Here is a 25076-nt window from a genome sequence, read left to right as displayed (position 1 = left end):
CCAGTTCAACAAGACCATAAAGTAAATAACTTGAAATACTGCCTGACAACTCTTAATATACTCAAGAGTGCAACTCTGTAATACTACAGTCAGAAGGACTATATAAAGTACCTAAAGAAGATTTCAATAATCAAGGGTAGCTAATAAAAAGCACAAGATATTAAGGAATACAAACTGATCTGGAAGCCTCTAATCAGTGTGGCTTGACTGCACACATTAGGTAATACCTAGACCTTTAATCTTATATGAAGTAAAGGGCTTCCCTAATGATACTCTAAACTGCTTTTTTGCTAGATATTGGACAGCAACATCCAGCAGATGATTAACATTTTCTAACAAGATGAAGTTGAAGAGTCTTTTGCTTTCTTTTAATCTTCTACTTGGTGGCACCTTTAAAATAACCTTCATCTTCTCTTCAGTGTCCACAAGCTCAGGCTAGTCAACTTAGCACTGCAGCTATTCTCTTCTTTGAGGGACAATCACCAGGACCATTTTGTCCAGGAACTAAACCTGAGCTGATAAACAGGTAATACCTAAACAATTCCTTTGCCATATGGAATATCTTCAGAATGACCAGTAATAACAACAGTTCTAAAGACAGTAAGTTCTTTAGGGTTGACAGGCTAGTCTACTGTGATCACCAAAGCCGAGTTAAATATTTGCAGTGCTACATGAGTAAAACTAAAGTTATTAAAACAATATGAATCACACTGGTGGAATAACAGGAGGGATTAGCAAATGTTACAGGAGATGGGGGGAGAGGGGAGTAGGGAAGGAAGGGTGTTCCAGGTTTTTTAAAACTCTAAGAAGTGTGCAATTGCCATCCAGAAGGCAATGTATGCCTAAAAGTTTTTCTGTAGCATAGAGGTTTAGAAGAGGAGACCTAACTGATGTCTATTTTTCCTCCACTCCAGGGTCAAAGGCTCTCCCCGTAGAAAGATACTCAAGAACTGGAGGAAAAAAGACAAAGGAAAATTAAAATATTTCCAATTACAGATTCTGATTGTAAAAGCTGTATATCAAAAGGACCTTCTCAGTTGAAGAACTGACTTTTCCTTCCTTGTAAAAGGATAATTCAACACAATTGTAACAATTCTGAGAATTTTAAGCTTTTACTTTTTTTCCCCCCCAATCAGTGATATCTCCAAAAGTAAAAAATCAACCAAAAAAAAACTCACTAAAAAAAGGAAGGTCTCAGAATACCTGAAACCCCACTAATCACATTTATAATTTACTTAAATTATTGCTGTTGGGATGAAAAGCAGAGAAGGAAAGTTTTCAGTTATCACAATGGACCTGCCTCTCTTCAAAAGCCACAGGCCTCATTAAGATGAGCTTTAAGAGTACAAAAGAGATACACTGTACATGCAAAAGAAATCAATCTTTTCCAAACTGCAATGTAACAGCATTCTTGTCTCAAAACAATGAATTGTAGTTGATGGTAAAATCAGCAGTGTTGAATGTAAGCTATTACAGTGCAACATGTCAAAATTGTCCGATAGCAATTATCTTACCCAAGATAAAAATTAACATGCCTGGAAGAATTCCCATAGCAATTTTTTTCCTGGGGTTTATGACACAGTTATAACAAAATTAATTGAACCAAAAATGTACATGAGATCAAAGAATTCTGTGGATTCTCTTCAAAAAAGTTAAGGCAATAGTCAAGATTTTCCTTTCGGCACTTTTTGCCACATATATCTGCATTACACTCTGCTGTCCATGCTGTATGTTACCAGCATGCATTGTTGCAGACAGCACCACTCTGAGCATCCAGAAAATATTTTAGACTTCAAAGCACTTTCATGCACCCCTGCACACAGCACCTTTGAGGTACAGTACATAAGGCAGCTGATAAGGAGAGCTCAGGGAATGGGATGCACTGGAGGAGCCAAGTGCACAAAAAGGCTGGCTGGCCCCTTACAGTTACCTCACTGTTGTTCCAATGCCAGATAAACAGCATGTTAAAACCAAGGCATCTCAAATACACTCTTAGACCCATGAAACATCTAACACCACACCAGGTACTTGGGAAGAAATCAGAAGGATGACTAGGTATTACACCAGCAGGAAGAATAGCTGAAAGACTGCAGGAGAAGCATGTCAGGCAGACAGCAGATCAAGCAACCGCCGGAAACAATACTGTCCACTCCTCTCCATCACAGATCACGTGTTCCTATCACACTGCCATGGCCCTGCTCCCTGCCTGAGAAAGCTCCCACGCATATCAGGTCCTTCCCTTAGCAAGTAAAGCTACACCTTCCAACTGTGGAAGCAGGGTATTTGTGCACTTTTTTACTATCAACCAGTATGAATTAATAGCCATAAAACTTGCATTGTAACAATTAACTGTGGTTTGTGAAGCACCGCAATTTCAAGATAACCCAATCAACAGAAAATAACTTTCCCTTCCTCATCTTCTACACAGGGTTTTAATTTCCTTCAGGAAAAATATCAAGCTGTATGACTCACTCTATATGTGTATCTACACATCTAATTATAACAAGATTTTAGCCTGATACCTCTCTCAGAAATTCAGATAAAGCTGCTTAACATAGTTCAACAAATAATTTAACATCCATAAAAAGGTAGTAAGTGGCTTTTATATGCAAGACTGCATGCTGTTATCTGCTTCAGGGTAACAGTACAGGCCTACAGAACCTGCACCGCATAAAGAATGTTTGCCTCCCATCTAAAATGGGTGCTTGCTCAGGCATCCATTCCATGATAAACATGTATGGGATAAGATTGTACACTATTGCTGTGAAGCAGTGGCTGCTCCGCACTACCCAGCTCACAGCTTCACGTCTCCAGGAGTGGTCAGATCTGGTCTCTGAATGCTCAGCAGCATCTCCTGCTGACACCAGAGCCTCTACTACTATGCAAACTTCTCCAAGTCTGAGGATACTGTGCCAGGAAATTAAGAAATGAAAATGAACAGAGTTGTCAGATTAGGAAGGTGGTCAGAAGACAGAGAGAGGCTTGAAGGAAAGGCTGAAATTAGGTTGGAGAGGCACAAAATTACAGCAGGAAACCCTGCAGATTCATGTAGCTACAGAAACAAACCACTACCTACAGATTAGAGCTCAATACTGAGAAAGGAATAACCAGTTCCTGGTTTTACAGAAAATGAGCACAGCAAATCAGTGTCCACCAGCTCAAAGTTAGTGAGGCAGTCTAGCATCTGCCAAGTTATCTGAGTGGTACACCTACCAAAGCATCTACTTCACTGTCCTTAAGTGTTTCTTAACTAAGTGCTTGAAAGTTCCCTGCCAGCCTAAACCATTCTGTGACTGTAAAGACAGATACTGAACTTATTCAGCACAGGCATATTCCATAGCTTCTAGCTTGAGTAGAGCTTTGAAAACAATATTGGATTTTCAAAACTGAGAAGACTGTGGATTCAAAACAAGGCCAAAGTCCTAGTGCAGTCTATAATGAAACAATTCCATTCTTATTTGGAAAAAAACCAAACCAAAACAGAAACTGCTTCTTGCTCAACAGTTTTAAAAACAAAAGTCACTTGAGAGAAGACAGTTAAAACAATGTAATATGCTGCCAAAAGGGAAAAACTCAAGGCCTACATACAATCAACATCTTCCTTAAGCAAAAATCCTGCTCTGCATGATCTACTGTATTCAGCCTCCCATGTGTCTAAACAATACAGAAAATTGGTAAGAATTCAGACTCCGCACTCCAATAACAAAGTGCTGCATATTACTAATGTTGCTCCTTAACAGACTTGCAAAATCGGCAAGGCTCTTCTGACACCATTTGTGGTAGTTTCCCTGCCTGTTAATACTACAGGAGACTTTTAAGCAAAAGTCCTCAAAATCCATTAACTGAATATGTGCCGTAAGATCTCAATCTCTGTTGTGGAAACACATACATAGAAACAATTTCCCATTGCACCCTCAGGCATAAACTCCAAGTGATAATGTATCCCTTTTATTTAGTCCTATCAACTATACTCTCAAAACACAAGAAGGCATAATTAATCTCTTTAAAGAATAGGTCCAGCATAGAGGTCTATCCTGCAAGAGAGGATTCTCCATGCAGTGACTCAGACACATAAATGAGCAATGGGCCTCTGAATCAAGTTTCACCTCCAAAGAATTGAAACCCTGGCAGAAGTCTGCTGAGTGCTAGTAGCGTCAAGTTAGCATCAATTATATTGATGGCAGCTAGGACACCACATTTTTGGACCACAAATTGAAAAAAGCCACGGGACAGTGTCTGATGTGGTTATCCTCCTGGGCTATATTTGAACTGGTGATTCACCATGTTCATCTTACTAATCATTCCTTCAGCTAGCCATTTCAGCCCACTTCTCTAGCTTCCAGAAGTCTTCAAAACTCAACTATTACTCGACACACACTTCAAGATAAAAAATTGCCACTACTGTTGCCAGAAAACACAACACATTCCACTACTTGGAACATACACAGCTCCTAACTTTTTTAAAGCTTTGTAAAACCAAAGAACAACTACTGTGTTGGACAAAATTGTGCATTAATTCCCTACAGAAACAAATATGATAGTCTTTGGTCATGTTTTTTTCCCATTGAAGGTAGCAAATGTGGACCATCTTGGTCCACAGAAGAAAAGCAGTGATCCCTACATATTTTTTTTTAATATAATATGTCACTAAAGATACTTTGTTTCTCAAAGTTTTGCAGGAACCTTTGTCTAGAACTTTTTCTCTTTGGTCTCAAGATGTTTCAGGAATCCCTTCTACTATTCTGAATTATAACTGTATAAAGTTGTTCTTTGAAGTCCCTCAGACTTATTTGCTTGCCAAGAACTCAAAAATAGCTGAACAAAGCAAACAGCTACAAAGTTAGATCTCCAGGAGGAAGCATCTGCACTGGTTTCATCTGCATCTGTGCTGGGTGGGGAGATCACTATAAATGGCTAGCAACTGGAATGAAGGGGGAAAAAAATAAACACCACCCCCCAAAAAAAAAAAAAAAATCACACCAAGAAATATCTGCCAATATTTACTACAACTAAGCATTATGAAGCTTCATCTCTTCTAGGACATGTTTAGTGAATGGAAGGGCCTTAAACCTCCCCGGTTTAATTGATCAGAGGTCCAAATGAAACTAGCAATAATGTTAGAACAACTGCCTGAAGGACTTGATCAACCATCTAATGCCAAATCTTAGGAATATTTCCTCTTAAAAGGAAAATACCGAATAAACTGCCCCCCTCCTATTAAAGGACCCCTCACACATGCTGTATCTTGAAATTTCTGGAAGTGTCTCTACCTTTGCTTTTACACTAGAAATACAACCACTGGGAACTAGTGTTCATCACTCTAGTAGTAGCTAGAACTAAAACTGCAGAAGGTGAAGAAATTCACTGCCCAGATACTGCATCTTTGCCTTAGAGCTGCATATTAAAGTTACAATAGTGATGGTCAGGCATTTCCTGATAACTGTCATACAACTATCCAATTTACTCATTTCGCAGTAGTTCTTTGCAAGCATACCAGGAACCTCTTTTATTTGTTAAGTAATATCATACTTGTCTTGGGGGGGGATGAAAGGGTTAATATTTTAGTTGAGCAGTTCCTACAAAATAGAAGTAAACAAGAAACATTAACTTTACAAAACACAAGTTTCCCCTCAATCTGTACTCAAACTAAAAGAGCAAGAAAAGCATTTCATTATTTTGACTCAAAACAGGCAATGCGATTCTTCACAAGAGAACACTCCCTTGTTTTTTGTGAGCAGTTTACAAGGGATTAAACATACTACCCAGTAAAATCTGGTAGGAAGACTCACACAAACAGAAACTTCAGTTTCTCATTTGATAACCAGATCTTGGGCAAGGTATATGGACAATAGAAGAATTCCTTTTTATTGGACCCAGATATAGCTGCAATCTTGATTTTATTCCGAATATGAAAGCAGTAGGGACTGAACACACTAATACTACCCAGCTGGAACTACATTGATTCAGCTGTGAAATTTACACATAACTTGAGCATAAACAAGACTTAAATACAATGTAATACTTAGGAGCAGCTCAATGGCAATCCACGTCTCATTTAGAATTTTGTAAGTGAATTTTTATGTACATAGTAGGATTATTATTTTTTCATCCAAGTAAGTGCTTCTGATGAGAAAAGACATTCAAGGGCTATAAACAAAGCACAGTTCCAAGGCCTGATTCTGCAGCCTTTCCACTGTGTAGCAAGTAGCATGTGATTAATTCACTACTCACCATAAAAGACATTATCACTTAAGGTGAACAGCAGTTGCAGAATCTGACCTAAGAACTTTTTCATATCGAGTATGTATATCATTAAATAGTCTTACCTCAGTAAGTGCGTGCAGCTGTCCTTGATGCACACAGACACCCATAAACCTACAAGAAACAAGAAAAGAAAAGTGTTTTGGGCTTTTTTCCCCCCCCTCTTTTTTATTTTTCTTTTAAAGAAACTAAGATAATAAGTAGTACTGGGTATGCCAAGAAAGAAAGAAAAAGAAAAAAAAAAATCAGCCTCACAGATACTGCATACCTCAAGATTGACTATGTAAACACTCTAGGACAAAACAAAATTATTTGTCTACACTACAATGTAATTTGAATTAGCAGCTCCAAGAGAGCACAGCAGACAGCTCAAACTCAAGACAGAAAGTTACTAATTTGACTATAAGCAAAGGCCAGCAAATAACGATTTAGAGAGAGGAACAGTCTCAGAGTTCTGTTTTAAGGACATTTAAGCCAAGTAATCCACCGTTAGTCTGCACAAATAGAAAATTACTTCCCTTTGCATTTTGCTGCTTAAGCATAAAGATGTTTCTCCCTATCCCATCCCTAACCTCAGGAATATGAGGGCACATATGTGCAGTGTTATTTCCCTTCCTCAACCCCCTACTTCCAACTCTTGGATTGAAGCAAGTTTCAATAGTATCCAATACACACACATTCCACAGAAGTTACCTACACTGCACATGGTTCAGACTCCTGCTGTTAGTAGCAATGACTGCCACTTTATTTTTCTGGGAAGCAGCAGGCAATGTGCCATACATTTAAGATGCAAGGAACACTGAAAGCTCATTTTTACCACCATTCAAGCTGCACTTAAAAGTGACAAAATGCAAATTAATATTGAAGATAAATATCTCCCATGAGAAAGTTCAGTAAACCTTAAAATTGTATGCGTTTCAGAGCACTCTCTGCACAGCTGAAGTATTGATTCTTTTTAGATTACTTAATTTTCAGGTCCCAAAAAGCAAAACCACTTTGTCATTGCCACAATGTTCAGAAATTTTCACTTTGCAAGCAAGTGGTAGAAATGTATTATTTTGTTCAATGTGATGGGAATCTTGTGGAGAACAATGTGAAGGAAAAGGACCTTTTGTATCCTCAAACACTTACGAATTTAAAAAGAAAATTATGCAAGACACATGTAGTATTTGTTCAGCTAAGCTGCTTTTGAAGAAATGAATGATCCTCACTGTTCTCTTGTCTAACAGCTGACTGGTAAATTACAAGCAGCCAAAGAAAAATAATATAGGTAAGGTCCTTTGCATAAGCTGAGCTGTGGAAATCTGTTTTTATAACCAAAGAAGAAACAGGACTTGTACTTGAATGTCTATTGCCTGCTATCAGCTCAAATAATATTCCTGAAATGAAATATGCAAATATTAATTTGAGAGACAGTAAAAATCCAACTTCTCTTGTTTAATGAAAAACAAAAGGGTGCGAGGGTTCTCTTTTTCTCAGTTTCAATTCATACAGCAAATGCATATGAACAATTTTGCAAACAAGTTGAAAAACTAAGCTTTCTAAGACTACAAAATCCAGACTTCTCCCGAACACGTATCTGTTTCTTCTTCTTTAATGGTTTCTGAACGTCTCCAAAGCTATCACGCAGGGTATTAGTAGTTTTAATCAGACGCAAAAATCACTTTCAAAGTAGGAATTCATTGTATCCAACTTAATTTGAAAATAAGTATGCAATTGAAAATTTATCAAAACTTTGGCAAAATTAAATTTGTTTCCTCATCTTCACCAAACAAGAAAAACATCACTGTCACACAAAGACTGGTAGAACTTTTCTGCCAACCTGTTTTGGTCAAGGGAAGTCTCAAAGGAAACATATTAATTACCTTTGTGAACCTATACTCAAGGCAGAAGAGACACGCTGGCTCTAGTTACCAAGAGTAAGAGTTGAAAAACTCTGAAGTGTTTAGGATTTCTACTGGGAAACAGACATATATTTCTAGCCTTAAATCAGAAATTAAAAACAAATCTCAATATCATGATCTCATGGAAAAAAAAAATTAGACATAAAGACACATTTATAAACCCCACATATTTAGAAGTTATTCCACAGGAAAAGAGAAACCAGATACACTGATAAAGACAGAATTAAGGAGTATACAAGCAACATAATGAAACCATCTAAACTTCGTGTCAGGAATCTCAGTTTTCAGACTCTGGAAAATACATTGATAGAATAGACCTCTAGTGATCCAAGTTCCTGGAAAACTGCTTCTTAGCTGCTGTATCAGGCAATAATAAGCCTGTCAGTTAAGCCAAGTATTGCTATAAAACATGGTTGGAAAGCATTTTCACTAAAATATAATACACAGCTGCTACCAGGAAATACAGTTACCAAGGAAGACATAAGATTTCAATTTCTGAGATTGCCCCAGATGAGATTCCAAGTTGTGTGGATAGGAAGCTGATGTGCTGGCTCAGTACAGCTGAGATTATTCCTGTTGGCTAGACGCACCGTCTCCAGAGCCAAAATGTGCTTGTAGGTGAACTTCAGCAGAATGCTTTGTCAGCCAAAGGTTACACTTCCTATAAGCATTTCTAGTTGAAAGAAGCTTCAATGAGCCAGTTATCCACAAAACAGGAGACCATTTGCAGATTTAAGGAAGTTTATTTTCAAGACAGTGTATCTGGCCTTAACAGGAGACCTGAAGCACTTCAAAAAACATTACTAGTGGTTGGAAAAGTTTCTCCAGAAGCTGCAACTATGAAGGATGCTATTTGAGTCCACCCTACTAAGTATAGTGCAGAACATTTCCACCACAAATGCTTTATAACAAATGTCAGTGATGTTCAGATGTTTGAATTCTCTTTCCATAAACCTGACTGAGGAATAACCCATCTGGAACACCTGCCCTCCTAGACAAGAACAAGAGAAGGTACCCTAGACATTTATTAATCCATTAATTGCAGTTACCCAAACTACTTTCAGTTCAGTCTAACTGCAGGGGACAAAGTTCTGGACAGGAAGGGGAGAACTAAGAACTGCAGCCTCAGCCTGCAATCTTTGCCTCCTTGGTAAATCAAACAACACTAATATCCAGATTATACAGGTACTGTGGACATCCAGACACTGAACACATGCTTCCCATTAAAAGAACAGGGACATGTTCCTGTTCTGTGGATAAACCTGGGGCAGTTACAGTCCAACACAGCAAACAGGTGCCCTCTAAAATCTACTGGTTGTATGAGAATATTCAGCAGTTCAATGATAATATTAAAAATAAGAAACAAACCAAACACACCAACGCAAGAGTCCCTCATATGAGCTCAGAAACAAAGATAAATACATTCAAAAGACAGATGCTTATTTCATTGCACTGACTGTTGGATAACAAAGAGGGTGAGTAAGAATATTACATCTGCATTAAGACATTCCGTAATATTTTAGGCAGAACACCAGAATAAAAATGTATATTAAGTTTCCTACACTTGCATTTTGATTCAAGACATAGAGATAAGGCATTTCATCTATCCTTTCTGTAACATATTATACGAAACATATATAGCCTCTCTTCTGCTGTCCTGTGCACAGCATTTCTAAAATAGTCCTTATTTGATAACCACACTACACAGAGAAAAGTAAAGGTATTTTTCTTTTCTGTTAAAGTACTATTCAATACAGGACAAAAGATGTTAAAAGACAAAAGCCACGCTTCTCCCTCTTGTAACCAAGTCAATCACAAGCCATTGCACAAAAAGGAATGTATAACAGAGAAAACTGCAGACACCAAAAAAATGGTATCATGTTCCCATGGTGCTAAATTTGTCTGAAAGGAGATGAAATAAAATGTCCTTGAAAGAAGTTCCTGTACTATGCATGCTACTTGTTTATTGTTGTGTGTGCATGTACACAAGAAGGTGGATTTAATCAACGAGTCAATCTGCCTGCACGTTTACTCTTTAACACACAGCAATATCTCCAAGTGCTCCCATGAGAGCACTTAGGACATGAGCTAAGGCTTTCTATGTACAGAATGTTTTAAATGAAGTCCCCAAGGTAGAGATCAAATAAATACTTTTTCATGCAAACAGTAGTGATATTGAAGACTGAAATTCTATCTCCAAATTGAAGATACACTCATTTAAGGGGCAGCACAGGAGATGGAGAAGCTGTGCTAGCACACCACTTCATTTATGAAAATGAGAAAAACACCTGTAAGACATCACCAAAATGAAAAGGTATCGGGTCTCTCAGGCTGCACCCCGAAGGCTCCCAAACCTAGGACGCAAGGACGGAGATTTCTTGAGTCCTTTCCAGCCCTATTTTCTTACTTTGATTTGGGTAAAAATTCATTTATATGGCAGCACACTGGCATTTACAGAAGCAGCAGTGAAAAACATTTACCAGCATACACCAGACCTTTCATAACCCTGGTACCCAATCTAACCCTATCCTTGAACAGCACTGAACTGGTACACAAGCTAGTAAGGAAGCGAAGAAATGCTCCAAACCTCTGGTTCTCATAACTCCAGCAACTACAGTCTTACCATGTATCGGCCAACCTGTACTACACTGGCAACAGCAAACATCACTTCGTGCAACCAGATCTTAGTTTTCCACTCCTGTTCTTACCATCTGTTTTGAGGAAAGATTTGATAACGTCAGCACAACCCACACCCAGTGCAAGGAGAGTGTAGATCAGAAGCAGAAAAGCACTAGTCCTTCATGTTCAGTTTGAATGGAGGAGTGAGGTGGATATAGGGAGATGCTCAGAGATGGGGTTGATGGCAGAAAGAAAGCAGGACACTATTACTCTGCTTTTGCCCCATCCACTCCTAAAATGTCCCTATGCTGGACCCTGGGGAAGAAAAAAAAAAAAAAAAAAGAAAAAGGCACATCTTTCATACATAGCTTCTTAACAATCACCAGTGACTGAAGAAAAATGTATTACATTACAGCTAAAAATCTCCTCTGCCTCTGGATCACCTCTGCTAATTGAAACGGGAAGCAGGATGGAGGGAGAAAAAGAACAAACCGCAACTAAATCCCCTTACTTTATACCATGCCAATGTAGTCGTAAGAGATGGAGTCTTCTATTCCAAAATATCCTTAACAGACTGACAGATTCAATATTTGCCAAAATAAGCCCTTTAATGAAGAGCAGTTTCTTATTTTCTTGATGGAAAATACATTAGAAACAAAATTCATACATTTTATATACACATATACATTTGACCACCTTTGTGTTGCTACCGCTGTGATGCTATACTGGGGACTGGGCAAGTGAAAACTACGCTCTTCACTTAGATCAGTCCTCTGCTCAAGATGGACCTACCTAGCTGGCCAAGACACGGAATCTGTACCCAGAAAAGGAATGGAAGGAAGTCAACAAATACTGACAAATTTGCAGTCCAGAACAGTGACTGCAGGCTAGGATAAAAGCCTCAAAAGGCATCTGTAACTGTGAAAATGAGTTGATATGGACAGGATAGAGGCAAAAGCAATTCCAAACTGAAAGCAATATTTATTATTCAGATCAATGCAATCAATGGCAAAAACACAAGAATCTTTGCAATAACATCTTGAAGTTAACTGTGGGCACATCAGAATGGACAACTTGAAAAAAGCTGCTGTGTATTTTGGAGCACTGGCAAAGGGATGGCTTTTATTTAAATCACCCAAAAGACAACAATTATTTTTGGCTATCAAATATACTAGGAAGAGGAATCTCTTCTCTCTTCCATGTCACTTAGATCATATAAACCAAGGACCAGTTCTAGGACAAAAACACAGACTGCATTACAAATTTTTAGATACTAAAGCATCAGAATGTTTAAAAACATAACCACACTCAGATGAAGGAAGATTTTAGTGTACCAAAATAAATTCATCATTGCTGAATCTGACATTCACTTTCTAAGACATCAACTGACTGAACTACATCTATTGAAATAGGCTGAGAGCAGACTTTGGATGCCATAAAGCCAGTATCTATGCAGTTTCATAATTTCACAAGCCGTTTGATATCAGAGCACTTCACAGCCATCAACCTGCTACAATTAACTACTGCACATGACCTCAACATTTCAGGCTAGGAATCTGCTAGTACCCTTACTGGCAACCAACAGATCAGCACTACAGTAACTTGTTTGCAGCATAAATTAACAGTGTGTAAACCCAGAGTTTACAGAAGATGAAGCTCAGATGTATATATTACATAAAATCAGAGTACATCTTCAAGGTGAGTGGAGGAGATCCAGTGACTAATCAATAAATAAAAACTTTGACACTAGTGACAAAACAGCTTATTCACTAATAGAGAGGAAGAACTCCAAAGGACAGAAATTAAGTTAATAAAATAACATTTAACAGCAAACTGAGGTAGCTCATAGTCTCTGAAAAGGGGAAGGTATACACTAGAACTTCTTAGAAGAACACCATAACCTTTAAATACTAATACAAGCTTAAAATTTTAAAAATTACCCCAGAAAATGTTTCTGCAGGAACACATTTTCATAGAACATCTTCCTAGTTATTTCTCAGCAATATTAATCCAGGTGCTGTTACTTGACAACACAATGTTTCTACTTCTCACCACTTTATTATAAAGGTAAATTATTATTAAATATTTTTAATGTGTTTCTAAAGTGGAAAATAGGTCCTAAATTAATTTTCAGAACCCTAGCAGAAGCACCAATTATTTACAGGTTTCTGAGACATAAATGCACATGTTTGCATGCATATTATGTATATAAACAGGCATATATAGACACATAGGCAGGTAACATTTTAAAGGTGCAAACTCTTCTTCCAGATATAAATGGACAGAAAATACTGCAGTAAATTATTTTAAACCAGAAATAAAATGACATATAACTAACACACAAAACCACCGAGCTATCTGCTACAGAAAGAAAAATTACGCATTTTCCTATGTATTATTATTCAATAAAAGAATAAACTAAACCAAAATCGCTTTCTCATTTGCATTTTCTGTAGGCATGTCCTTGCTGCCTACTGCAAGAGTACTTAATAAGAAAAAGGCAGTATTTTTTTACCAGAGAACCAATTCTCTTTGAAGAGGCCTGAAATCATAAGGCAAGTGTAGTCTGTTCTTCAAAACAAATTATGCAAAGACAAACCATTTCCACTTAAGGAATTTATTTCTTATGCATTTACTCATAACTGCTGAATTGAACACAGAAAAAAAAGATTTCTCTATCAATCCTGTGTAATAACTGGGAGACCAAATGGAATTCATTTTCTGCTTCATGTATAAATCAATACATTATTGTTCTTTCTTCAGGACCATCTGTGCAACATCACTGACTTCAAATAACTCATAGGCTCTAAGGGCAGAGGAGACCAGTATACCATTGATACAATCTCTTAGACATCATAAGACATTTAAATTTCAGCAGTTACTTAAAACTGAGCACAATAACTTTTGTTCTCAGCAACACCTGTGTAACTCCATTCAAGGGGAGCAGGGTTACATTAAATTGCAACTGAATGTTTTTTTGCTTTTCCTACTTTCCCTCAAGCCAGTCCAAATTAAAGACTTCCTGTTGAACAGTTGTAAAGATACATGTTTTGTAAAATAAGATTTACAAACTACACTAAGTTGATAAAGAAACTGATGAACTGTACTGAATTAATGGCTGATAGCACCAGTCCTATGAAGTTATTCTTCCCACAAACCCTACTAAAAAGGCAGCTGCATCAGTGCCCATGATCATACACTGCATATCTAGGGATTCTGAGGGAAAGGAAATGGTAGATAGATAAAAGAAACAATTACTGATCCTGAAACCTAAAAAGTCATATATCTGACATCTTTTAAAAACAAATAAAAAGAAGAGACAGAGGAGTTGTTGGGAGTTCACCTCACCTTGGAGCACAGAAAACAAAATTCTAATTACAGACAGATTACTGCAACACTTGACTAAATACACTGCAACACACCAACACACTTTACAATGACTAAAACTCCAAGTTCACAGGCTTTTAAGAAAGAAAGAATACAAATTAGGTATGAATTAACAGAATACTCCCTACAGAGTCCAAATACTGAAGGAAAGATAAAGTAATATTGTTACATATCAGTAGATGAAGCCTGAGTCAGGATTTCAATGATCCCAAAAGCTGGTTACAAAAGATTTCAGGAATCAGTACCATGTATATACTATTTAACAGCCCAGTGACATTAAAGTTACTTAAAGTTCACAGTACCTCCAGAACTTTTCAGAAAGAGCTATACTGCTTAAGACTATCAAAATGGATCCCAGCTGTGCAACAGCAGTTTAAGAGAACCAGTTATTTGGTCATCACAACTTTTTAATGTTATGGCTTCAGCTAATTATGCTAATTGCTTGTCACATCATCATGAAAGAGTAACCAAGACTGAAAATATTCAAGGAATAACAAGATACACACAAACATTTGGGATTTGCATCCAGTAATCTACTGCAAAACAAGAACTATCTTTTTCCTTTCATGGGCAGATAAATTGGACTAATTCAACTTCAGCTTCTTTTCTTCAGTACCTCTTATCCCATCTGGCAATACTACAATAAGAAAATGATAAAATCCAGAAAACAGACCTAAAAATATGAGGAAGGTATGGCACTTTGCATTGTTCATCTGCAAGATTAGTAAACACAGATTATTTCAATGGTGTTAATTTGCAATAATTTGAGTTCATGAAGAGAAGCCAAATTTCACTCTTCATATAATTTTACTGATTCATCATAAATTTGTGAAACTTGTTTTCCTCTGAAATAAGTTGCTTATTACTGGTACACTCCAGATACCAAAATCAACTGGATTTTCAATTTGCTAAAGCCTTTTTTTTTTCCTCTTTTCCTCCTCCTGTGCTTCTTCCATTAAATTAGAAGCTGATCTTAACACATTCACAACAGACTCAGTTGTAACTTAAAAAAAAAAAAACTAAAAAAAAAAAAATTGAAATAGCAAAGCTCTACTAAAGAAAATCTACCTCTACATGATTCAGAAAAAAGCCAGTATACCTTAAGATGTTCGGATGTGAGAGTCTATTCATAAGTTGAACCTCTTTCAGCATGTTTGCTCTGTTGCTGTTCAGTGTGTTCATCTTCAAAGCCATTACCTGGTCTGAAGTTCTGTGCCTTACCTATAGGATACAAGAAAAAAAATGATAAGGATATGATGTGCAAGACTGAAAAAAACAATAATGTTGTAGCACAATTTAGAGATCCATCATGACAAACAACTTGAGGTATACTATGATTTCTGTAGTCTTTGTCACACAGATGACTTTCTATAAACATATTATCCAAATGTGAAAGGGTATTTTCCTCTCCTCTTGCAACTGGCGATGACAGAAAGCTTAAAAAGTTGGGGTAAAAAAAAAAAAAAAAAAAAATCAGCTTCTTAGTATTAAGTGAAGGAAGCCACTTATTTTTCCATGAGCTATGAAACTCACCTTCATCCCATCCATATTATTCTTTTTCCACTGCAGTGGTTGACACTAGTGTTGCATGCAACATATTATGAGAGGGCCTGCTGGTCTCAGCTATAGGGCAGATTTCAGAGGTATTCTATGTTTACTTCTAAACCAAGACCAGAAAGCAGATAACATATTCAGTGGACAGAAAGAATGCATATCAATCCTTCCTGCAAAGCAGAGAGGTTAATAGACATGGTATCACCTAGTCTAGGACATCAGTAGTGGCTGCAGAGCGTCAATATGAAAAAGGATTTCTCTAGTAACTGTGCAAAACCAGCACACCATTCAGCTATGTTCCCCAGTCAGAAATGGGACCATTTCTAACTTGACACTCTCAAATTAGCCTTTTACCAGCAAACAAATCAGTATTACGCAGATGTGCACTACTACTAGAAAGGAGTTGTCACAACAGTGTAAGGCTTGCCAGTCCTTCGAGTTTCTTTGCAGTTGGGAATTCCCACATGCATAGTGGAAATTACCTTCCCAGTATTTTCTTCCTACATCAGTACCTGTAGCTCAAACCCAGGAAAGGTGTGCTTCTCAAAGCACAGAGTTGGCACTATGGTGAATGCATTCGTGTGTCTGGAGATTAGTTTAGAAAAGTCGGTGATACAAGAATTTAAGATTTTCATCAGCTTTCTAATTTAAAAAAAATAAATCTACATTACAATATAGGTACATATGAATTGCCTACATTTTAAACAACGGCAGCCTGTCTCCTTTTATTCTGGGAGACACTGCTCACCTTCTCCTATAGAAGGCTTCTTTAGCTAGGATAAGCGAGTTACAGAAAGAACAGCTGAATTCATGATAAGCGGATAAAAAGAAAGCTGGGTATGTTCTTCAGAGGGCTCACTGGTAAGTGTGAGGCACCAAGCAATAACCACTTTCAAGGTTTATTTGTTCACTGTATCTGGAAGAAGCTAAACAGTCTCACCTAGATACAAAGCACCATGAATTCAGCACAAGGATGAACTGGGAGGAAAGGGTGTCATGTTTCAGATGTGCACCTGGCGTAAGGCTTCCAACCCGCCCGTTCCCCCCCTAATTTGCAGTATAGGATAGCAGTGGAAACATTACAGTTAAGCGTGGTAAACAATGTTGAGGGGCTGAGGGAAGCTCCTGCTTCCGTCCCTGATCATTAGCTCCTATGCTAATGATCCTCATCCACAGCCACCCAGCAGTCCTAGTGTAAGAAAGATCAGAGAAAGGAGGCGAAGGACACAGAAAACAGCACTAAGAAAGGAAAGCAACAGGAAGCTCATACACACGGGAATACTTTCAGTGGCAATACTGGCTTTAAAATAAAACTGGTCAAGCTACAGCTTTAGTGAATTATAACAAGATAATCTAGAACCCTTCCACACATAACCTGTTTTGCCTGTTTGGCATGCTTATTGGTTTTAAGCAGGATGATTGCATGTTAAGTTAATGAGGTTTATTGTTACTTGTCAGGTTTCTTGTGTCTATTGTGTGCTTTCATTAATTTTTAATTACATAGCTTTTGCATACCCAGCCAATTTGAATGAACAAGCTAAAGATGGACAGGTCAATGTCTACATACAGACTTTTAGAATCTGTATTTTAGTTATAGATTAGTTTTACCAGTAATACTGCTTTGTCTGAGGAACAACAAAATTTTAAAATTCTTTCAAAGACTTAACAAAGGAAGATTTGTCCCAACAATGCAAATATAAATTAAGAAAAAAGGGCAATTTTTAAGCTTTGAATCTATACACTGCAGCTAAATCAACACACATCCTGTGGGAGGAGGGTTAGGAATCTTCGTTGTTGTGGTGAAGTAATTTGGGGTTTGCAAGGAATAGGAAAGAATTTGAAGGAACTTAACTCCTGCAGGCAGAGAGATGTTCTCAACAGGACTTCCTCAGAAATCAGCTTACCACTAACACAGAAGCATCAAGGTCTGCCAACAGGGAATGAATAGAGGTAGAAGGTGAGCAGGAACTCATATGAGTGTGGTCTTAAATAGTATTTGCCTTCTCATTAACTCTGTTAGCTACCTCTTAATTTCCTGCCCATTTTTATAATTCACTCAGTTCCATGCCAAAATTTCAAGTCCTTTCGCTTCCACTCTGAGGTAAAAGTAAAACCTATCACAGGACCTTCTTCCTTGGTTTTGGCTTTTCCTTCTTCTGACCAAGTAGCACCAGAGATTTTATTTGAACTTCAGTATATTGTTCTGATATTGGAGGATGTATTTCTGCAAAATCTGACAGAACAGCAAATTACCCAATCAAGCCAAAAAGAGGTGGGAAAACAGGGACTCTTCCTCTCTTGCTAGCTACTCTAAGCATCAAGGAAGAAGCAGAACTGAAGGTGGGAGGGCATCTTCTCAAAGGGACAATACTCAATATTATTAATAAAACCAAACACCAAATATATATATTATGGCAGGCAATGCTAATCACTCAGAATATACATGAGACTAATTGTGTTCTCTCCCCTGGAACACCGTTGGCAAACGGTACTTCTGAGGCAAAACCAGACTGCCAACAGGAACTCTGTCTATAAAGGTACTTTCTTTAACGTCTCAGTCAAGCTCTGGATCATCTACATGGAAGAAGCTCCCAATTACACTACCCTCAGAGCCTACTTATCTGTCAACCATACCCTAGACAAAATTTGGGTCTATTTTGGCAGGCCTTGCCAATATCATGCCAAAGCGTTTAGTTTTAATCTTTCATCTCCTTTCAGGTCAGCTCCATGCAATGGAAGCATGGAAGTGATGTTTCAACCACTTGACCACTCCAGAAGGAAAACGAAAGTATTTTGGAAATATTGCTGATCCAGTTCAACATTTGGTTGCAAGGCAGTTTGCCTCAGGCATATGCCTGTATACTCAACATAAGCAGGGATTCACTTATGCAATTCAAACCTTGCACTGATGCAACTAGCAGATTGCTGTAAAGCTTTTAAAGCTGTTGACATTATTATTAATTAGAGATCCTTACGTATCAGAGCAAATAACTTTTCAGTGATCTCTGGATGATCCTGTCTGCTTAGAAATATTCTGACAATCCTACAGCTGCTTTCCCATACCGCTGTGCACATGCTTCTGACTTCTCCATCTGCCTACCTATGTGTCTCCATCTCAGAGGTCACAGTAACCAGATATTGCCTCCCTGTTTTATTGCTGGCAGGCAATTAAACTCTCCCTTTGCACTCTTGATTCTTCTAGGATCAAAGCACTTTGTAAGTACTTTGTTCTGGCTATGGCTAGCTGCATGGCCTGCCTGCTCACTGTCTCTTCATGTTCTGATCCTGAACCTTACACCTTCCTTTAGAAGAAGATGAGAAGCAGAGGAAGTCATGGATCCAGGTACAGTAACAGTACTATATTTGAAGGAAATATCATAAGAGTGATTGAGCAGGGTTCACATTCAAAAGAACTAGGCACCATATAAGTAGTGTACTAAGTACACATGAGGAATATCCTGCAAAAATCAGTGGTTTTAATTTTCAGCTTGCTACTTAGGTACAAAAGTCTTTATTATAAAACACTCTAAATATAATTAAAATAATTATTTATTCAGTTATATAAAAAGTAAGGGCTTTATGCAAGTCCAAACCTTGATATTACTTTCACTTTTTGCCTGGACTGAAGGGGAAGAAGCTTTTAAACAACAGCTGAAATCTAGCCTAATTTAATCTTTCACAAGGCCTTTCTGACGTTGACTATTGTCTGTACCTTTCCAGGTGTCCTTGGAATGAGCATCTGAGGAACACTTCCTAATATTGATGTTATAAATCTGTCAATACAACTTGCAGTTTTGCTCTCAGTTTTTCACAGCATTTTCCTTATTTTCCAACTATAAAATTATTAACTGCAAGTATTTTGTCAATGTTCTCTTTCAAAACTGCATTTCATTGCTTTCCAGTTTTTTCCATACCTTTTCCTCTACTGGTATTGAGCCTCAATGCCTAATTACATTTACAGATCTTGTACAGCCTACAGTATAAAATCCTGTTACCTCCCTATCCCTAGCACCCATACCAATCTTTCTTCATTCTTTTACACACCTCAATCTTCATCTTGCCACGTCACCTTCTCCTTTCTTTCCATGTGTCCAAAGTACCATTTTGAAAGCAGCCCTCTCTAGGCCAAACAGATGACCATCCCTGAGTTTCCTTCCTGTTTCTGAGCTCACTGTATTATCCACAAAAATGCTGCATATATTTTTACTTATACTGGCTCAACAACCTTACACAGACCATTCAAAAGTTTCCTTCACAATCAGCTTGCAGCCATCATGGTGGTGACATAATGCAGCAAAGGCCAAACAACTTTTTCTGTTTATCTATGCCACCTCCTGTTAACCTGCTTTTTGTAACAGTCTTCATCTGATTTGCAAGTATTTTCTCTTGTGATAACAAGAGATTTAAAAATGACCTTAGTTACCTTCCTAGGCTGCTTGCACTAACTATGCTATATATTACAATTCTATGTTTGATTAAGAAAGCTTCCTTTAATTAAGAAGACAAACCTGTTCTTCAGCTCAGGTCATACTGTTTGCGAAACTGTAATCTCAAATGTTTTTCTGAATGTTAAAATGTACCCACAGTCAGATACACATACTCAAAGTAGTGATGCCTATATCAAGTAAAAAAATCTCATGTAACTAAGAAAATTTGCAGTGACAAACAGAAACTTAAAAAAATACATCAGTCCAGATAATATTAGGCTTCTCTGTTGATGCTAGCGAGTCCAATTAGGTTGCAGTTGTTTTCAGAGTAGTAATATATAATGTCACTACACTCCAACTTCTTGTAGCAAGAGAGAAGCCTGCCAAGTGTAACAAAACTTTGCCAAACAAAATTAGTTCACGTGTGTTACAAGAGCTTTAGCACAGGTTCAGAAGAAGTACAGAAACCAGCCACACAACAAAACCCAAAACCTTGAAAAGTCTGACAGTAATTGTGATTCCACTAATTTCTATAACTAAAAACAGTTGTGAAAAAATACAGAGAAAAAGGTAGAGCCTTTACCATTTTCCATTTAGTACAAAGGCTTAATGTTGGTAATCAAAGATCCCACTTTGTTACCATTAGTAACATATAGTATCAGCAATTCCACAAAGCAGCAAGCTCAATTACTACAGTATATTCCACACCTACAGTCAAATGAGTTCTCCATTTTTGTTGCCAAAGTGATTTTATAATTATTGAGATAGCAGTACCATTGATATTTTGTAAATCCATTCGTGTATGCCAAAAAAACCTCAATTTTTCTTCTGTATTCTGTTTTTCTTCATTGCCCACTGTAACTTAGAACTAGGGCCCAAAATAAATGAATCCTGTATTTTAAACAAGCCATTTATTGATAGGAATCTGTGCATATCTCTCTGCTGTTAACTTGATCTCAATTAAATCACAAAGGCAAAAAGAGACTGTAGTCTTATTTTGAGAGAAAGCACAAATTAATCAGAGGACTATTGTTCCATAGTTTGAGATGAGATATAGACATCATAGCCTGGGTGGGGGAGTTGACTGATTTTGTAGCAAGTTCAGCAGAATGTAACCAAACAAAATTCCTTTTGTAATTCAGAAGAATATAGAACCACCTTTTAAGTACTAAGCAAGAAAATGCAAAAGAGCATTGTTATAACATAACTTCAGTATATAGCTCAAGTATGTACTTCACACTAGAGTCTAATATCATAGTTTGTAACTGAAAAAAAATTACTGAGTTTGAAGTACAGAACTGGGAGCTTATTTTTAATGTTAGCTCTCATCAGTTCATTGAACCACACTGGGCACATCACTTCACTCACTTTCATTGCCTCTATAAAATGGAGGCGATATTGATATCTGCCGGCCAGGGAAAGTGGAGGTTTGACATCTGCAAATGATAACTGTATCATCCAAAGCTCATAACCAGATACTGTACCTGTGTCCTTATTTTCTTTTGAATTTGTAATACTTACAGTTAAGTATTTCTCATGTTATTATGGGTTTATCCTTTATGAAAGATGATTATATATACATAATCTGGAGATGCTTTTGAAACAACATTCAGGCTGAGTTTTCCTGACATATAATTGCACCTACAGCCTTTTACAGTATATTAACAGTTTGATTCTGAGCATACAGTCCCCTCAGCTGTACCAATGATGTCATCGTCACTGTTCCAATATTTCCTGGGATTGTTTTCAAAATCTGTATAGGAACCTGGAGCTGAAGTTTTATTTTAAGCAGAAATAATTTTATTTTCTTACCTTTCCATTCTAAATCTCTCAACTAAGTGTTACTATGCACAAGCAAGGAAGTCAATTTCACATCTGAGAACAGAGCTCACTGGCATTCAACTACTGTTACTGTAATCACAACTGCAGCACTAGGACTTGAACACAATCACAAGTAAGAGAAGAGAAGATAAGGCAATACAAAGGAACTACATTTTCCTTACTTCAGGATACTTAAATATTTATAATTGCAATACTTCATAACTTTCAGGCTATAGCAAAAAAAGAAGTTCTAAGAAGAGTTTCTTGTTATTTAAGACATCATGAAACTGTTCTTCTTAACTATTAAGTTCTCCTAGCAAAAATGTAGGTAATTAAAAATACCGTGCAGTTTCTTCTGTCTCCTCATTGTCAGTAAAGGTTAGGAAACAAAGAATTGAATTTGCAGGACTTCAATGGAGGCAGCTGATGTTAGTTACAAACTGTCATTACTGACTCAGTGTTAGACATTGTCAGTTACAGATTAGCTAACAAAGCAAAGCAATGACTGTTTCAGTATCGATTCCTCCAGCAGATGCTTCATAGCTCTGTCCTCTCCTCAACCCCTAATCCAAAAAGACCAAACACAAGTCCCCATCCATACAGAGCAGTGCCTGCCTGCAGCCCCGTATGAAGGGCCATGCAGCCACCCTGAAGAGCTCTTAGGCTGTGACAAGCACACTTAGACCTGCCAACAGTTGTGGCAACTCCCATATGGCGGGAGCTCACAGGGACAGGAGAAGGGAGACCTTGTGATTTGGATATGGCCTTATGGGGACAGGACGGAGCTCCTATCTCTGATAATTACCAATGGCTATTAAGGGGGTATGAGGAAGCATTCCCTATGGATCTGAGATTGTAAACAACATCTCTTCTGCTACTGCCATCAATAATAGCTTGCACTTTTCATTTACAGATTTCATACTAGGCAGTAACACATGCATGTGTATTACCATCCCACATGCATTCTCCAGGCACAGGCAGTAAAATCCATCACTGAAATGTATTTAACTTTGCCCCTCTCTCAGAACCAGTAAGGAAGTACTCAGAGAGGTGTGTCACAGTCATCTCAAGTGATGCACTCTGTTCTGTAGGCACATTCATGTTAACAGTGGACATGTGCCAGCAGAGTTATTTGAAGAACAGTAAATCAGCACCTGTCTCTCAGTATCAACTATGAATGAGCTTACACAAATGTGCATGTTTGCCAGCTGGCAAAACACAGAAAATCCCAGAGCTGCCAACCCAGCACCATCTCCATCCAGGACAGAAAACTAAACAGATCATTTAACTGTGCTTGAGAAATTATTATGGAAAACAAGACAAAAAGCCCACAAACATCTCTGTGCCAAGGGAATCTTGCCACCCGCTTTGCCCCTGGGAAACTGCACAATGATACTCAGATTGGCACAACTTTTCTTCCAGAAGAAAATCAAAGACCCAAAGGACTCTGAAGTACAGAAGTCACTGTACTAAACACAAAATCCAACCAGGGGGTTATCTCTTATTGCAAGGTCCCACTTGTTACAGTATCAGAATGCCTTTCTTACTGTTGACAGAAGTTGCAACATTCTCACTAGCTGTGAGGACAACAAAGATTTCCCTCAGACATTCAGCATACCAGTTGCTCAACAGGAGTTAGGAGAAGCCAAGTTCCCAAACAGGTGATAAGTACATTTGAAAATGGACAGCTTTAATTTACTCTTTTTTTTTGTTACTATTCTTTTAGCATCAAGATTTATGCTTCATCTCATTTCCAGAATGGTGCTTCTTCCTATCTCCTGACAAGTACAGAAGTAAAAAGAGACTGATTAGAACCACCTAGCTGATATAACTCAAAAGCTTTGAAATGACATTTCAAAGTTATTCTAACTTTCTTGTCCAGTTTATGCAATACACAGAGTGACTGTGTTCTCAAGCAAACAATGAATCATGTGTTTTAAAACTGTAACTTCACATAAGAGATCTTAAGCCTAAAATATCTCCCTTCTGTTATCTCAAGCAAGGTGAAAGAGTTTCCTCCACTAGCCAAAAGGGGAAGATTTTCAGCTTAAAATTGAAGTAAGAAGTGAGACCAAAAGGCATGTGTGGACAAGAAGATTTGCTGTCTTTCTAACAGGCATCACACCAGGAGGAGAGCAACAAATGCAATGGCTCTGTCCCACTGCAACAGAATGAAAGAAGAAATTTAGAAGAGGAACAACATAGCACACCTGGGTGAGAGGAACACACTGCTTAATGGGTGTTGCTTCTCAGTCAGAAGGTGTATTTTCCATGCCTGTAAGACCAAATATTAGATCTGCATAACCAATATTCCACTTGCTCGTTCACTACTTATTTTCCAAACTACAAGGATTTCTTCTGACACTTGTATACAACATAAGCAGAGCCTGAAGTATCTAATTTTGTCTGATGCAGCAACACCAGTCTGAAGGAGGAAAAAACCAAACACTTCAGTAAAAAAAAAATAATATAAAATGTTATCATCGAGATCATTAGTTTCCAAAACTGATGGTAGCTGTAAATTTCTTAACAACTTGCCAAGCTTACTCAAGAACATTCTAAACAAACAGGATGGCTACAAATATCACAGCAACAGTAGAGAGAGAAGAGTTTCTGTTGGTGAGGTTCTTCCTACAGCCATTTAATTTTTCAAAATAAGCACAATTCTTATCTCAGCTTCTAGCCATTAGGCTTTGCTATGCCTTTTTTTCACTACATTAAATAGTACCTTCAAACAACTGTTGTATCATTATAACTGTTTATGCACTGTAATGACATCAATTTTTATACACCAAACATTTTAAGACTGAAGTTATTCACTGAATCACTTTTCTAGTCATTAAACTAATTTTTATAGTTAATTTCTCCCCACATGCTGACACCGAGCTCAGAAAAGTTTAATAGGCATTGCTGAAAAAGTATTTAATGTATACAACTAGATGGTTTCCTACAAATATTTCATAAGGTAACTAAAATAAAATACCTCTTACCCCTATAAAAATAGTCCCACAAATATGAAGGATACTGTGTGATCTCACACCTAATGTTTTACAGTTTAACACCTACATTTGTTCAGGTCCCTGATCAGGTGGCTAATTCCAGA

The 25076-nt window shown here is 37.6% G+C and overlaps 1 protein-coding gene across 1 annotated transcript in view; it reads right to left on the bottom strand.

Moving 5' to 3' along the window:
* Positions 1-25076, bottom strand: part of TESK2 (testis-specific kinase 2) — a 64202-nt gene that overhangs the window by 31961 nt on the left and 7165 nt on the right. Inside the window, exons 2-3 of the mRNA XM_010006557.1 lie at positions 15271-15392; positions 6327-6375 (exon numbers count right to left, since the gene is read on the bottom strand). Of these exons, the coding sequence (XP_010004859.1) occupies positions 6327-6375; positions 15271-15392 (171 nt within the window). The remainder of the gene's footprint in view (positions 1-6326; positions 6376-15270; positions 15393-25076) is intronic.

The sequence above is a fragment of the Chaetura pelagica genome, unplaced genomic scaffold (assembly GCF_000747805.2).
Source record: "Chaetura pelagica isolate M959 unplaced genomic scaffold, ChaPel_1.0 scaffold69, whole genome shotgun sequence".
Lineage (NCBI taxonomy): Eukaryota > Metazoa > Chordata > Aves > Apodiformes > Apodidae > Chaetura > Chaetura pelagica.
Note: the sequence above shows the minus strand (reverse complement) of the source record. Positions and strands in the feature narration are given on the sequence as shown.